We start from the raw sequence: 16,899 nt of genomic DNA, 5'->3' as shown, positions 1-16,899 counted from the left end.
GCCTAGGAACAGTGGGTTAACTGCCTGTTCAGGGGCAGAACGACATTTGTACCTTGTCAGCTCGGGGGTTTGAACTCACAACCTTCCGGTTACTAGTCCAACGCTCTAACCACTAGGGTACCCTGTCGCCCCGTGTGTGTGTGTGTGTGTGTGTGTAGCAAGGCCCAGGTGAAGAAGGTTGAACAACAAAGTACCAGGGTACCCCCTGCCGTGACCATGGTGAGAGGAAGGGATGGGACACTGGATTGGGCTGACATGGTACGGGGGGAGAGATTCATTTGAAGTGGACTTTGTCCCACAGCACTGTCATGTATGATTGGATGAACTAGTTAGGTACAGGATTGTTCCTGCGTTGTTTCAGGTTAGGATCGTTCCTGCGTTGTTTCAGGTTAGGATCGTTCCTGGGTTGTTTCAGGTTAGGATCGTTCCTGGGTTGTTTCAGGTTAGGATCGTTCCTGGGTTGTTTCAGGTTAGGATCGTTCCTGCGTTGTTTCAGGTTAGGATCGTTCCTGCGTTGTTTCAGGTTAGGATCGTTCCTGGGTTGTTTCAGGTTAGGATCGTTCCTGCGTTGTTTCAGGTTAGGATCGTTCCTGCGTTGTTTCAGGTTAGGATCGTTCCTGGGTTGTTTCAGGTTAGGATCGTTCCTGGGTTGTTTCAGGTTAGGATCGTTCCTGGGTTGTTTCAGGTTAGGATCGTTCCTGGGTTGTTTCAGGTTAGGATCGTTCCTGCGTCGTTTCAGGTTAGGATCGTTCCTGCGTTGTTTCAGGTTAGGATCGTTCCTGCGTTGTTTCAGGTTAGGATCGTTCCTGCGTTGTTTCAGGTTAGGATCGTTCCTGCGTTGTTTCAGGTTAGGATCGTTCCTGCGTTGTTTCAGGTTAGGATCGTTCCTGCGTTGTTTCAGGTTAGGATCGTTCCTGGGTTGTTTCAGGTTAGGATCGTTCCTGCGTTGTTTCAGGTTAGGATCGTTCCTGCGTTGTTTCAGGTTAGGTACGGGATCGTTCCTGGGTTGTTTCAGGTTAGGATCGTTCCTGGGTTGTTTCAGGTTAGGATCGTTCCTGGGTTGTTTCAGGTTAGGATCGTTCCTGCGTTGTTTCAGGTTAGGTACGGGATCGTTCCTGGGTTGTTTCAGGTTAGGATCGTTCCTGGGTTGTTTCAGGTTAGGATCGTTCCTGGGTTGTTTCAGGTTAGGATCGTTCCTGGGTTGTTTCAGGTTAGGATCGTTCCTGGGTTGTTTCAGGTTAGGATCGTTCCTGGGTTGTTTCAGGTTAGGATCGTTCCTGGGTTGTTTCAGGTTAGGATCGTTCCTGCGTTGTTTCAGGTTAGGATCGTTCCTGGGTTGTTTCAGGTTAGGATCGTTCCTGGGTTGTTTCAGGTTAGGATCGTTCCTGCGTTGTTTCAGGTTAGGATCGTTCCTGCGTTGTTTCAGGTTAGGTACGGGATCGTTCCTGGGTTGTTTCAGGTTAGGATCGTTCCTGGGTTGTTTCAGGTTAGGATCGTTCCTGGGTTGTTTCAGGTTAGGATCGTTCCTGCGTTGTTTCAGGTTAGGTACGGGATCGTTCCTGGGTTGTTTCAGGTTAGGATCGTTCCTGCGTCGTTTCAGGTTAGGATCGTTCCTGGGTTGTTTCAGGTTAGGATCGTTCCTGGGTTGTTTCAGGTTAGGATCGTTCCTGCGTTGTTTCAGGTTAGGTACGGGATCCTTCCTGCGTTGTTTCAGGTTAGGATCGTTCCTGCGTTGTTTCAGGTTAGGATCGTTCCTGCGTTGTTTCAGGTTAGGTACGGGATCCTTCCTGCGTTGTTTCAGGTTAGGATCGTTCCTGCGTTGTTTCAGGTTAGGATCGTTCCTGCGTTGTTTCAGGTTAGGATCGTTCCTGCGTTGTTTCAGGTTAGGATCGTTCCTGGGTTGTTTCAGGTTAGGTACGGGATCCATCCTCAAAGAGTTACCTTTTCTCTACTACAAAGGTCTGTCGGTCAGTCGGCTGGCACCAGGGGGAGCCTGGCTACCTCCTCATCTGATGGGCTACTCCATGTGTTCCAGGGGCTCCATCTCTCTCTGCGTGGCTACCTCCTCATCTGATGGGCTACTCAATATTATCTATGGGCCTCATCTCTCTCTCTCTCTCTCTCTGCGTGGCTACCTCCTCATCTGATGGGCTACTCAATATTATCTATGGGCTCCATCTCTCTGCGTGGCTACCTCCTCATCTGATGGGCTACTCAATATTATCTATGGGCTCCATCTCTCTGCCTGGCTACCTCCTCACCTCTGGTTGAACACGATGTAGGAGAAAGGGTGCCATTTGGGACACATCACTGGAGAAGCAGCTAGCCTTTCTTTTAGCCACAGTAGACGTGCTGGAGGTTGAGGGAGAGGCTTTGAGGGCTGGGGTGGCGGGACTGTGAGGGAGGGGCCGAGTCAGACTGGTGCTTGTCTTGATGTTAGTTAGGAAGGATTCAGACCTGATTGGCTGAAAGAGAGGAAAGAGGCCCAGTAGAGAGTTGAAAGGGGCCTGAGAACCACGGATGAGATGAAAAACCTCCTCCACACGAACAGAGAGACCTGCTGCTCACTAGCTATTCACAGCCATGCTTATGGCAGCCTCCCGAACACCTTTTGCGCTAAGTACACACACAAACACACACACACACACACAGACACAGCAGTGTCCATAGACACATACACATTTGTGTGTGTGTGTGTTCATATACACACAGCTTCCTTTTCATGTGCCGGTCCACTAGATGAGTCTGTAATTGGTCCGTGGGGAGACACGCAGGGTGAGGGAGGCACGAGGACGACGTCTCTCTGTTGTTCCTTCTACATGTGGACCACTCCCTCGGGAGGAGAGGAGGAGGAGGAGATAGGACGGGAGAGGAGGCAGAGAGGACGGAGGAGACGAGGAGAGGTGGAAGAGAGGTGGAGGAGAGACGGGAGGACAGGAGGAGGACAGGAGAGGACAGGAGGAAGAGAGGACGGAGGAGACGAGGAGAGGTGGAGGAGAGGTGGAGGAGAGACGGGAGGACAGGAGGAGAGGACAGGAGGAAGAGAGGACGGAGGAGACGAGGAGAGGTGGAGGAGAGACGGGAGGACAGAAGGAGGAGAAGATAGGACGGGAGGAGGAGGAAGAGGAATGAACTTCTTCCCACAGAGCCGTGGGGTGAGACAGGGATGCAGTTTGAGCATCACTCTTCAACATACATATCAATGAACTGGTGAGGACACTGGAACAGTCTGCAGCACCAAATAATGCATGCAGAGCAGAATTAGGCCGATACCCGCTAATTATCAAAATCCAGAAAGGAGCCGTTCAATTCTACAACCACCTAAAAGGAAGCGATTCCCAAACCTTCCATAACAAAGCCAACACCTACAGAGAGATGAACCTGGAGAAGAGTCCCTTTAAGCAAGCTGGTCCTGGGGCTCTGTTCACAAACACAGAAGGCAAACCTGGCTCTCAAGAGAAGACAGGCTATGTGCCCACTGCCCACAAAATGAGGTGAAAACTGAGCTGCACTTCCTAATCTCCTGCCATTTTTCCTATTTTGTTGCCTTTACAACCTGGAATTAAAATAGTTTTTTTTGGGGGGGGGGTTGTATCATTTGATTTACACAACATGCCTACCACTTTGAAGATGAAAAATATTTTTTAAATCAAACAAGAAATAAGACAAAAAAAATAGAAAACTTGAGTGTGCATAACTATTCACCCCAAAGTCAATACTTTATAGAGGCACCTTTTGCAGTAATTACAGCTGCAAGTCTCTTGGGGTATGTCTCTAAAAGCTTGGCACATCTAGCCACTCGAGCGTTGCTTTAGCAGTATGCTTAGGGTCATTGTCCTGCTGGAAGGTGAACCTCCGTCCCAGTCTCAAATCTCTGGAAGACAGGTTTCCCTCAATCATTTCTCTGTATTTACCACCATCCATCATTACTTCAATTCTGACCAGTTTCCCTGCAGATGAAAAACATCCCCACAGCATGATGCTGCCACCACCATGCTTCACTGTGGGGATGGTATTCTCGGGGTGATGAAAGGTGTTGGGTTTGTTCCATATGTTTGGGGAGTCTCTCACACACCAAAAGGTGTTTGCTTATTTTTTTTTTTAATGGATGGAATTTTTCTGGACACTCTTCCGTAAAGCCCAGCTCTGTGGAGTGTACGGCTTAAAGTGGTCCTATGGACAGATACTTCAATCTCCGCTGTGGAGCTTTGCAGCTCCTTCAGGGTTATCTTTGGTCTCTTTGTTGCCTCTCTGATTACTGCCCTCCTTGCCTGGTCTGTGAGTTTTGGTGGGCGGCCCTCTCTTGGCAGGTTTGTTGTGGTGCCATATCCTTTCAATTTTTGAATAATCGATTTAAAGGAGCTCCGTGGGATGTTCAAAGTTTCAGATATTTTTTTTATAACCCAACCCTGATCTGTACTTCTCCACAACCTTGTCCCTGACCTCTTTGGTCTTCATGGTGCCACCTGCTTGGTGGTGCCCCTTGATTAGTGGTGTTGTAGACTCTGGGGCCATTCAGAACAGGTGTATATATACACTGAGATTATGCGACACTTAAACCAAGTCCACCTGTTTGCAGTCTAATTAATTATGTGACTTCTGAAGGTAATTGATTGCACCAGATCTTATTTAGGGGCTTCATAGCAAAGGGGGTGAATACATACAGTATGTACGCACCACTTTTCCAGAGAGAGTTATTTCACTTTACCAATTTGGAGTATCTTGTGTTGTTTATTGTTTATGTCCATTAGATGAAATGCAAATAAAAATACATTTAAATTACAGGCAACAAAATAGGAAAAATGCCAGGGGGGTGGGGATACTTTTGCAAGACACTGTATATTTACAAACACAAACAAAGCCCCAGGACAGCGACACAATTAGATCCAAACGAACCATGAGAAAAAAAAATATATATAATTATCTAGAAAATGCGAATCTATCTTACTACACGCTCATCACCAAATGAGAACCGTCAACACGGCTGGCTAGCTATCTTCCTGACTGAACAACAGTAGAAGACGGGACGATCAGAACCACACAAGCTTCCTGCTGAAAGGCCAACAACCTTTCCTAAGGAAGGCTGGTTCCCACAGATCAACGCCGAACAAAGGCGTTCGCACGTAAATACAGTCATGATTTCTTAGTCCAAAAACGGGCGGCGGTTCGTGTGAAAAATATATGATTCATGTGAGAATAGTTCTGAAATGTATCCACGATAAGTCTCTCCCCCTCTCCATGTCGATGTGTACAAGCCGACATATTTTGTCAATCCACTAGGGACCTCTGTCCCATCTAAAGGGTGTATGTTTATTCTGTGGTATTATTTAGTTAGCTAGTAAATAATTAAACCAATGTGTGTGTAGTACTGAATCATAAGGCTGGGGTTTCTGCAGATCCAAGGTTACGACTGGTCAGAATGATGATATGAGGTAACACGGAAGAGTTACAACCTCTTCCGTGGTGCCCCAAATCCGAATGAAGTAATTGTTATATGATTCATTTAAAAAGGGTAACAATTAAACATATTTAGTTGTTTAAATAAATAACAGTCCTCAGATTAATGAAAGTAAAGTCACAACACCAAAAAAAGCACTTTGAATTGAAAGAGTGAGAGGGGCAGAGAGTGAGAGGGGCAGAGAGTGAGAGGGGCAGAGAGTGAGAGGGGCAGAGAGTGAGAGGGTTAGAGAGTGAGAGGGGCAGAGAGTGAGAGGGGTAGAGAGTGAGAGGGTTAGAGAGTGAGAGGGTTAGAGAGTGAGAGGGGCAGAGAGTGAGAGGGGTAGAGAGTGAGAGGGGTAGAGAGTGAGAGGGGTAGAGAGTGAGAGGGTTAGAGAGTGAGAGGGGCAGAAACAGAACCAACCTGGAGCTACCACCCTGGTCTTTCTCCCCTTCAGCAGTCTCTGCACCCGCCGCAGCTGCAGGTGGTTGTCATGGCTGCGGGCGTTGTCCTGGATACGCTGGGATACCTCAGAGATCAGCTTCACCGACCCTAAAGCATCATGGGTAGACAGATGAGGGTTAGCTGCCAGAATGGATTACTGAAACACCCCGGAAGTAGCTACAGGGCCGTCAGGAAGTAGTCATACCCCTTGACCTATTCCACACTGTGTTGTGTTAAAGCCTGAATTCAACATAGATAGTAGTGCCACCCAATCTACACACAATACCCCATGAAGACAGTCTTTTTTTTTGTGTGTTGCAAATGAAATTCATCGTGTCTGGGTCCGTCTACCTATTCATCCTGTCTGGGTCCGTCTACCTATTCATCCTGTCTGGGTCCGTCTACCTATTCATCCTGTCTGGGTCCGTCTACCTGTTCATCCTGTCTGTGTCCGTATACCTGTTCATCCTGTCTGGGTCCATCTACGTGTTCATCCTGTCTGGGTCTGGATACCTATTCATCCTGTCTGGGTCCGTCTACCTATTCATCCTGTCTGGGTCCGTCTACCTATTCATCCTGTCTGGGTCCATCTACCTGTTCATCCTGTCTGGGTCCGTCTACCTGTTCATTCTGTCTGGGTCCATCTACCTGTTCATCCTGTCTGGGTCTGGATACCTATTCATCCTGTCTGGGTCCATCTACCTGTTCATCCTGTCTGGGTCCATCTACCTGTTCATCCTGTCTGGGTCAGTCTACCTGTTCATCCTGTCTGGGTCAGTCTACCTGTTCATCCTGTCTGGGTCCGTCTACCTATTCATCCTGTCTGGGTCTGGCTACCTATTCATCCTGTCTGGGTCCGTCTACCTATTCATCCTGTCTGGGTCCGTCTACCTATTCATCCTGTCTGGGTCCACACCTATTCATCCTGTCTGGGTCCGTCTACCTGTTCATCCTGTCTGGGTCCTTTTCCCTGTTCATCCTGTCTGGGTCCGTCTACCTATTCATCCTGTCTGGGTCCGTCTACCTATTCATCCTGTCTGGGTCCACACCTATTCATCCTGTCTGGGTCCGTCTACCTGTTCATCCTGTCTGGGTCCTTTTCCCTGTTCATCCTGTCTGGGTCCGTCTACCTATTCATCCTGTCTGGGTCCGTCTACCTATTCATCCTGTCTGGGTCCGTCTACCTATTCATCCTGTCTGGGTCCATCTACCTGTTCATCCTGTCTGGGTCCATCTACCTGTTCATCCTGTCTGGGTCCGTCTACCTATTCATCCTGTCTGGGTCCGGCTACCTATTCATCCTGTCTGGGTCCGTCTACCTATTCATCCTGTCTGGGTCCGTCTACCTATTCATCCTGTCTGGGTCCGGATACCTATTCATCCTGTCTGGGTCCGGATATCTATTCATCCTGTCTGGGGTCCAGCTACCTATTCATCCTGTCTGGGTCCGGCTACCTGTTCATCCTGTCTGGGTCCGGCTACCTATTCACCCTGTCTGGGTCCGGATACCTACTCATCCTGTCTGGGTCCTATTCCCTATTCATCCTTTCTGGGTCCGTCTACCTATTCATCCTGTCTGGGTCCTTTTCCCTATTCATCCTGTCTGGGTCAGTCTACCTATTCATACTGTCTGGGTCCGGCTACCTATTCATCCTGTCTGGGTCCGGCTACCTATTCATCCTGTCTGGGTCCGGCTACCTATTCATCCTGTCTGGGTCCGGCTACATATTCATCCTGTCTGGGTCCGTCTACCTATTCATCCTGTCTGGGTCCTTTTCCCTATTCACCCTGTCTGGGTCCGGCTACCTGTTCATCCTGTCTGGGTCCAGCTAGCTATTCATCCTGTCTGGGTCCTTTTCCCTATTCACCCTGTCTGGGTCCGGCTACCTGTTCATCCTGTCTGGGTCCGGCTACCTGTTAATCCACAACCATCAACCTCTACAGGGTGCAGTATGTCCTCTACATGGTGCAGTATGTTCTCTACATGGTGCAGTATGTCCTCTACATGGTGCAGTATGTCCTCTACAGGGTGCAGTATGTTCTCTATGTGGTGCAGTATGTCCTCTACAGGGTGCAGTATGTCCTCTACATGGTGCAGTATGTCCTCTACATGGTGCAGTATGTCCTCTACATGGTGCAGTATGTTCTCTACGTGGTGCAGTATGTTCTCTACATGGTGCAGTATGTTCTCTACATGGTGCAGTATGTTCTCTACATGGTGCAGTATGTCCTCTACATGGTGCAGTATGTTCTCTACATGGTGCAGTATGTTCTCTACATGGTGCAGTATGTTCTCTACATGGTGCAGTATGTTCTCTACATGGTGCAGTATGTTCTCTACATGGTGCAGTATGTTCTCTACATGGTGCAGTATGTTCTCTACATGGTGCAGTATGTTCTCTACGTGGTGCAGTATGTTCTCTACATGGTGCAGTATGTTCTCTACGTGGTGCAGTATGTTCTCTACGTGGTGCAGTATGTCCTCAGTATGTTCTCTGGTGCAGTATGTTCTCTACATGGTGCAGTATGTTCTCTACATGGTGCAGTATGTTCTCTACATGGTGCAGTGGTGCAGTATGTTCTCTACGTGGTGCAGTATGTCCTCTACGTGGTGCAGTATGTTCTCTACATGGTGCAGTATGTTCTCTACGTGGTGCAGTATGTTCTCTACAGGGTGCAGTATGTCCTCTACAGGGTGCAGTATGTCCTCTACAGGGTGCAGTATGTCCTCTACAGGGTGCAGTATGTCCTCTACAGGGTGCAGTATGTTCTCTACATGTAACCAGACAACAACACTGCTTTCATCCAGTCAGAGTGACTCTTTTGATGGCTTGTTTGAGTCTAAGGCCTCAATCGTGCACACGCACACACCCCCACACACCCCCACACACACACACACACCCCCCACACACACACACACACACCCCCCACACACACACACACACACACACACACACACACACACACACACACACACACCCCACACACACACACACACACACACCCCCCCCACACACACACACACACACACACACCCCCCCACACACACACACACACCCCCCACACACACACACACACCCCCCACACACACACACCCCCCCACACACACACACACCCCACACACACACACACACCACCCCCCACACATACCCCCCCACACACACACACATCCCCCCCCACACACACACCCGCCCACACACACACCCCCCCACACACACACACAGCTGTGTTTGATTGCATCATCACCCCCTGTTGAGAGCTGACCAGGGGTGCACAAATTAAACCGTGAAAACACTCCTGATTGGCTTAGATCTGCCTACCGCAATGCTGTGTAGCCAGCCACATAATTAGAGTGCTTCTGGTCTGTGCCACGGGCGGGTTGGCGGGCGGGCGGGCACACACACACACACACACACACACACACACACACACACACACACACACAGGTTGGGCACTCAGCAGTCACAGCCTAACTGTGTGAAAACACAGGACCACCTCTCCTCTCCTTATTGACCTTAACAGAACACCTCTCCTCTCCTTATTGACCTTAACAGGACACCTCTCCTCTCCTTATTGACCTTAACAGGACTGATTCCTGGTGGTACTGCCTTGTAGAACTGGTCTGGTTCGGTAGCCTGGGTCGTTGGGTTTAGGGTTAGCCAACAAGCTCTGCGAGGAACTGAACCCGAAACAAAGCAGACCAATCAACTACACCAGGGGTCATCAACTAGATTCAGCTTAACAGGACACCTCTCCTCTCCTTATTAACAAGCTCTGTGAGGAACTGAACCCGAAACAAAGCAGACCAATCAACTACACCAGGGGTCATCAACTAGATTCAGCTTAACAGGACACCTTTGTCCTTATTAACAAGCTCTGTGAGGAACTGAACCCAAACAAAGCAGACCAATCAACTACACCAGGGGTCATCAACTAGATTCAGCCGGGGTCATTTGTTTACATTTGTACATGATCACATGGGCTTCATAAACCCCCATCTGAGGGTGGTAACAAAGTAGGTGTGGATGGCTGGTGGGCGGTCTGGGGGCGACAAAGTAGGTGTGGATGGCTGGTGGGCGGTCTGGGGGCGACAAAGTAGGTGTGGATGGCTGGTGGGCGGTCTGGGGGCGACAAAGTAGGTGTGGATGGCTGGTGGGCGGTCTGGGGGCGACAAAGTAGGTGTGGATGGCTGGTGGGCGGTCTGGGGGCGACAAAGTAGGTGTGGATGGCTGGTGGGCGGTCTGGGGGCGACAAAGTAGGTGTGGATGGCTGGTGGGCGGTCTGGGGGCGACAAAGTAGGTGTGGATGGCTGGTGGGCGGTCTGGGGGCGACAAAGTAGGTGTGGATGGCTGGTGGGCGGTCTGGGGGGCGACAAAGTAGGTGTGGATGGCTGGTGGGCGGTCTGGGGGCGACAAAGTAGGTGTGGATGGCTGGTGGGCGGTCTGGGGGCGACAAAGTAGGTGTGGATGGCTGGTGGGCGGTCTGGGGGAGGGCGACAGAGTAGGTGTGGATGGCTGGTGGGCGGTCTGGGGGCGACAAAGTAGGTGTGGATGGCTGGTGGGCGGTCTGGGGGCGACAAAGTAGGTGTGGATGGCTGGTGGGCGGTCTGGGGGCGACAAAGTAGGTGTGGATGGCTGGTGGGCGGTCTGGGGGCGACAAAGTAGGTGTGGATGGCTGGTGGGCGGTCTGGGGGCGACAAAGTAGGTGTGGATGGCTGGTGGGCGGTCGGAGGGGGGACAATGTCACTACTTTTGACCAGAACGGCACCCTAATCCCTATGTAGTGCACTACTTTTGACCAGAACGGCACCCTAATCCCTATGTAGTGCACTACTTTTGACTAGGGGGAGGGCTCTGGTCTAAAGTAGTGCATTTGGGACGTAAACCCAGCGTATGAACACGATGATGCTCGAGCCTCGAGGCGGTCTGCGTCTTTTTTTCCCCTCTACGATAGATGAAATAATCCCGTCCTAATTGGGGCCGCTTATCTTCACAACAAATTACAACGTTACGAAACCAACAACAACAAAAGAGACCAAAGCCATCTGTGGGTTGGAGAGAGAGGCGGTTATGGTTTCTGAATCTTCTTCATTAAAATGGGTCTTTATTGCCTCTTAATAAAAACAACAACTTGGTAATTACAGTGCTGTTGCCTCAGATCAGTTCGGTTGTGGGGTTTCGTCCCAGCTGGCACCCTATTCCCTACATAGTGCACTACTGGCACCCTATTCCCTACATAGTACACTACTGGCACCCTATTCCCTACATAGTACACTACTGGTATCCTATTCCCTACATAGTACACTACTGGTATCCTATTCCCTACATAGTACACTACTGGCACCCTATTCCCTACATAGTACACTACTGGCACCCTATTCCCTACATGGGTGCCAGTAGTGGCATTCCCTATATAGTACACTACTGGCACCCTATTCCCTCCATAGTGCATTACTGGCACCCTATTCCCTACATAGTGCACTACTGGTACCCTATTCCCTACATAGTGCACTACTGGCACCCTGTGCACTACTGGCACCCTATTCCCTACTTAGTGCACTACTGGCACCCTATTCCCTACATAGTACACTACTGGCACCCTATTCCCTACATAGTACACTCCTGGCACCCTATTCCCTACATAGTACACTCCTGGCACCCTATTCCCTACATAGTACACTACTGGCACCCTATTCCCTCCATAGTACACTCCTGGCACCCTATTCCCTTCATAGTACACTCCTGGCACCCTATTCCCTACATAGTACACTACTGGCACCCTATTCCCTCCATAGTACACTACTGGCACCCTATTCCCTACATAGTACACTACTGGCACCCTATTCCCTACATAGTACACTCCTGGCACCCTATTCCCTACATAGTACACTCCTGGCACCCTATTCCCTACATAGTACACTCCTGGCATCCTATTCCCTACATAGTACACTACTGGCACCCTATTCCCTCCATAGTACACTACTGGCACCCTATTCCCTACATAGTACACTACTGGCACCCTATTCCCTACATAGTGCACTACTGGCACCCTGTGCACTACTGGCACCCTATTCCCTACATAGTGCACTACTGGCACCCTATTCCCTACATAGTACACTACTGGCACCCTATTCCTACATAGTACACTACTGGCACCCTATTCCCTACATAGTACACTCCTGGCATCCTATTCCCTACATAGTACACTACTGGCACCCTATTCCCTCCATAGTACACTACTGGCACCCTATTCCCTACATAGTACACTCCTGGCACCCTATTCCCTACATAGTGCACTACTGGCACCCTGTGCACTACTGGCACCCTATTCCCTACATAGTGCACTACTGGCACCCTATTCCCTACATAGTACACTACTGGCACCCTATTCCCTACATAGTACACTACTGGCACCCTATTCCCTACATAGTACACTCCTGGCACCCTATTCCCTACATAGTACACTAGTGGCACCCTATTCCCTACATAGTGCACTACTGGCACCCTGTGCACTACTGGCACCCTATTCCCTACATAGTGCACTACTGGCACCCTATTCCCTACATAGTACACTCCTGGCACCCTATTCCTCCATAGTACACTCCTGGCACCCTATTCCCTCCATAGTACACTCCTGGCACCCTATTCCCTCCATAGTACACTCCTGGCACCCTATTCCCTCCATAGTACACTCCTGGCACCCTATTCCCTCCATAGTACACTCCTGGCACCCTATTCCCTCCATAGTACACTCCTGGCACCCTATTCCCTCCATAGTGCACTCCTGGCACCCTATTCCCTCCATAGGGCACTTCTTATGACCAGGGTCACATGCATACCATTTCAGATGCAGCACAGCCTTCACATTAATAATACAAACAATAAACCCCAATAGTCATTCTGAGAACACTAGTCATTCTGAGAACACTAGTCATTCTGAGAACACTAGTCATTCTGAGAACACTAGTCATTCTGAGAACACTAGTCATTCTGAGAACACTAGTCATTCTGAGAACACTAGTCATTCTGAGAACACTAGTCATTCTGAGAACACTAGTCATTCTGAGAACACTAGTCATTCTGAGAACACTAGTCATTCTGAGAACACTAGTCATTCTGAGAACACTAGTCATTCTGAGAACACTAGTCATTCTGAGAACACTCCTCCACTACACGTGTGTGAACACGTCATTATTTCATTTATCCATTATGTTGAAATAGTACGCAGTTATAAAAAGGGTGCTTCGTGACGTTAACTCTAAAATATTTTGACAGGGGTTGGAGTGTTTTTTTAAAGAGGGGGCATTGTGTTGAGTGGTTTGTGGTGGTGGTTCACGGGGAGCATATTAAGAGTGCAGTGTAAGGTCACACACACTCACACATAACACACATACACAGAGTGGATGAGGAAAACTCTTGAAGTACGGTAATTACAACAATTCTAACCGACGCTGTTGATTCCACACACAGAAAGACAAACAAAACAACAAGAGGGGAATTAAAACAACAAAGCCTCCTGAGTCTTCTCTCAACTCGTTAGTTTGATAATCAGATACAATGTGATCTGGCTGGGGCTATTTCTAAATCATTCCCTTTACAATACAACCAGGATAACTAACAAAACAGATTATTCTTTTCTCATAAAAAGATGAAGAGTTTAGAAAAGCAGCGCTAATGAGGGAGAGGGGAGGAAGAGGATGGAGGAGAGGGGAGGGGAGGAAGAGGATGGAGGAGAGGGAGAGGGGAAGATGGAGGAGAGGGAGAGGGGAGGAAGAGGGTGGAGGAGAGGGGAGGAAGAGGATGGAGAAGAGGAAGCAGATGGAGAAGAGGAAGAGAGGAGATGGGAGGAAGAGGATGGAGGATAGGAAGAGGGGAGGAAAGAGGGGAGAGAGACGGAGGAGAGGAAGAGGATGGAGGAGAGTGGGAAGGAAGAGGATGGAGGAGAGGGGAGAGGAAGAGGGAAGGAGGAGAGGAGAGCGGGGCGGAGGAGAGGAGAGAATGATGGAGGAAAGAAAAGAGCATTCAGAGATGTACCTTCATCTTACCAGTGAGAGGCTGTTTTAATTTGTAAGCAAAAGCAGCACACAGCCAATGAAGATTTTAATTGATACCCATAAATAATTCCTTGTGTACATTTGCGCTTATGTCGGATTTGCTGTTTATTTGACGATTGGAATTATCCGGGTGGTGTGTTCTCTCTGTTGATGTTGGAGATCAGACGAAGATTATATTTATTTATTAATATAATCGCTTAATATCCTCTGATCTGGTACCCATTAATTAAGTTAAAATCCACATTGAGAATTTAGACGAACGTTGAGCTTTGCCACAGTGCTTTCATCCTATCCTCACAGAACAGCCTGTACTGAGCCCCCCGCTATCTCCCCCCAGCCTGTACTGAGCCCGCCGCTATCTCCCCCCAGCCTGTACTGAGCCCGCCGCTATCTCCCCCAGCCTGTACTGGGCCCCACCCAGCCTGTGCTGGGCCCGCCGCTATCTCCCCCAGCCTGTACTGATCTCCCCCAGCCTGTACTGAGCCCGCCATCTCCCCCAGCCTGTACTGGGCCTGTGACAGCAACATCAACCAGCTCTTCACACAATGTGCTACTGAGTCTGCATTCCAAATGGCACCCTATGGGTCATTCCAAAGCTACCCACGAACCACGCGCACACCAATCCCAAGTAGTGTGGAGCTGTGGCTTGGAGTATTGTTTCTTCATCCTATGTAATGCACACACCAATCCCAAGTAGTATGGAGCTGTGGCTTGGAGTATTGTTTCTTCATCCCATGTAATGCACACACCAATCCCACCCCAGCAGTGACTGTAGGCGGCAGGTAGCCTTAGTGGTTAGAGCATTGGACCGAAAGGTTATAAAATCGAAGCCCCGAGATGACAAGGTAAAAATCTGTCGTTCTGCCTCTGAACAAAGCAGGGCTCTAGGGGCTCTCAGCAAAAGTAGTGCACCACCCTTAACCATGGCCCATAGGGCTCTCAGCAAAAGTAGTGCACCACCCTTAACCACAGCCCATAGGGCTGCAAAAGTAGTGCACCACCCTTAACCACAGCCCATAGGGCTCTCAGCAAAAGTAGTGCACCACCCTTAACCACAGCCCATAGGGCTCTCAGCAAAAGTAGTGCGTTACAAATTGGATAGGGTGCCATTTGGGACGCAGCCCCGAAGTCTTCAGCGTCGAGACAGACCTCTCGACTACGACAGACTATAAACGACGTTGAGGTTAATCCATCGATACTGTATTTACCTCGGGAAGAATCGCAGTGGCTCCGTCCCAAATGACACACACCTTATTCCCTATACGGTGATAGGGCCCTGGTCAAAAGTAGTGCACTATATAGGGTGCCAGGGCCCATAGGGTTCTGGTCAAAAGTAGTGCACTATATAGGTGCCAGGGCCCATAGGGTTCTGGTCAAAAGTAGTGCACTATATAGGTTGCCAGGGCCCATAGGGTTCTGGTCAAAAAAAGTAGTGCACTATATAGGGTGCCAGGGCCCATAGGGTTCTGGTCAAAAGGGCCCCCATAGGGTTCTGGTCAAAAGTAGTGCACTATATAGGGTGCCAGGGCCCATAGGGTTCTGGTCAAAAGTAGTGCACTATATAGCTTTCTGCCAGGGCCCATAGGGTTCTGGTCAAAAGTAGTGCACTATATAGGTGAATAGGATGTCATTTGGGATGCAGGAACAGTGATGATTGAGCGAGCTGAGCAGTGTGTGCAGCAGGGAGATGAGACACTTACTTGAAAGCGGTTGGAACTCTGGGTAATCTGGACTCGTGTTCTCTGACAGATCCCGTAAGAAATGCTTGTACCTGACAAAAAGAGAGAAGAGACACAGATAAACAAGGTCAATGTGAACTCGGTACACTTCTAGATCTAAAACAAACACAAAAACCACAGACAGTTCAGAGTAAACAGATGGGACAGGGCTTTGTCATTTAGATACAGTACTATTCAAGCAGCCTGGCAGTAGGGTGTGTGTGTGTGTATGTGTGTGTGTGTGTGTGTGTGTTCAGAGAAGACAATATTTGTCAACATGCTCTCTGACAACTTCCTCCTAACAACCAAGACACGTCCTGTCAGTGTAAACGTTCAAACAGACACCAACTATTCTACCGTGGAGTTGTCTGGTTTAGTTTAATAACATGACTAGGTAAATAGATCATCTATTGTCTGGTTTAGTTTAATAACATGACTAGGTAAATAGATCATCTATTGTCTATAAAAACACCATTACATGACTAGATAAATAGTAGCAGTGGAAAGCTCCACGCTGAATGATAAAGTAGAGGCTCTGAATTCCTTTACCAGCAGCTACAGTATGTTACACACTGCTGGAGGGACTTAGAGACTATTACAGTATGTTACACACTGCTGGAGGGTCTAAGACTATTACAGTATGTTACACACTGCTGGAGGGACTTAGGAGACTATTACAGTAGACTACACACTGCTGGAGGGGATTAGAGACTATTACAGTATGTTACACACTGCTGGAGGGTCTAAGAGACTACTACAGTATGTTACACACTGCTGGAGGGTCTAAGAGACTACTACAGTATGTTACACACTGCTGGAGGGACTAAGAGACTATTACAGTATGTTACACACTGCTGGAGGGACTTAGGAGACTATTACAGTATGTGACACACTGCTGGAGGGTCTAAGAGACTATTACAGTATGTTACACACTACTGGAGGGACTTAGGAGACTATTACAGTATGTTACACACTGCTGGAGGGACTAAGAGACTACTACAGTATGTTACACACTGCTGGAGGGACTTAGGAGACTATTACAGTATGTTACACACTGCTGGAGGGTCTAAGAGACTATTACAGTATGTTACACACTGCTGGAGGGACTTAGGAGACTATTACAGTAGACTACACACTGCTGGAGGGGCTTAGAGACTATTACAGTATGTTACACACCACTGGAGGGACTAAGAGACTATTACAGTATGTTACACACTGCTGGAGGGGATTAGAGACTATTACAGTAT

The 16,899-nt window shown here is 48.8% G+C and overlaps 1 protein-coding gene across 1 annotated transcript in view; it reads right to left on the bottom strand.

Annotated features, from left to right (window-relative positions):
* LOC121843903 (rho guanine nucleotide exchange factor 39-like) overlaps positions 1 to 15,769 on the bottom strand; it is a gene marked incomplete at its 5' end in the record, with an annotated part of 46,484 nt that extends 30,715 nt beyond the window's left edge. The window contains 2 exons of the mRNA XM_042313771.1: positions 5,861 to 5,989; positions 15,635 to 15,769. Coding sequence (XP_042169705.1) covers positions 5,861 to 5,989; positions 15,635 to 15,769 — 264 coding nt within the window. The remainder of the gene's footprint in view (positions 1 to 5,860; positions 5,990 to 15,634) is intronic.
* Positions 15,770 to 16,899: the final 1,130 nt, after the last annotated feature.

The sequence above is a fragment of the Oncorhynchus tshawytscha genome, unplaced genomic scaffold, assembly GCF_018296145.1.
Source record: "Oncorhynchus tshawytscha isolate Ot180627B unplaced genomic scaffold, Otsh_v2.0 Un_contig_5785_pilon_pilon, whole genome shotgun sequence".
NCBI lineage: Eukaryota > Metazoa > Chordata > Actinopteri > Salmoniformes > Salmonidae > Oncorhynchus > Oncorhynchus tshawytscha.
Note: the sequence above shows the minus strand (reverse complement) of the source record. Positions and strands in the feature narration are given on the sequence as shown.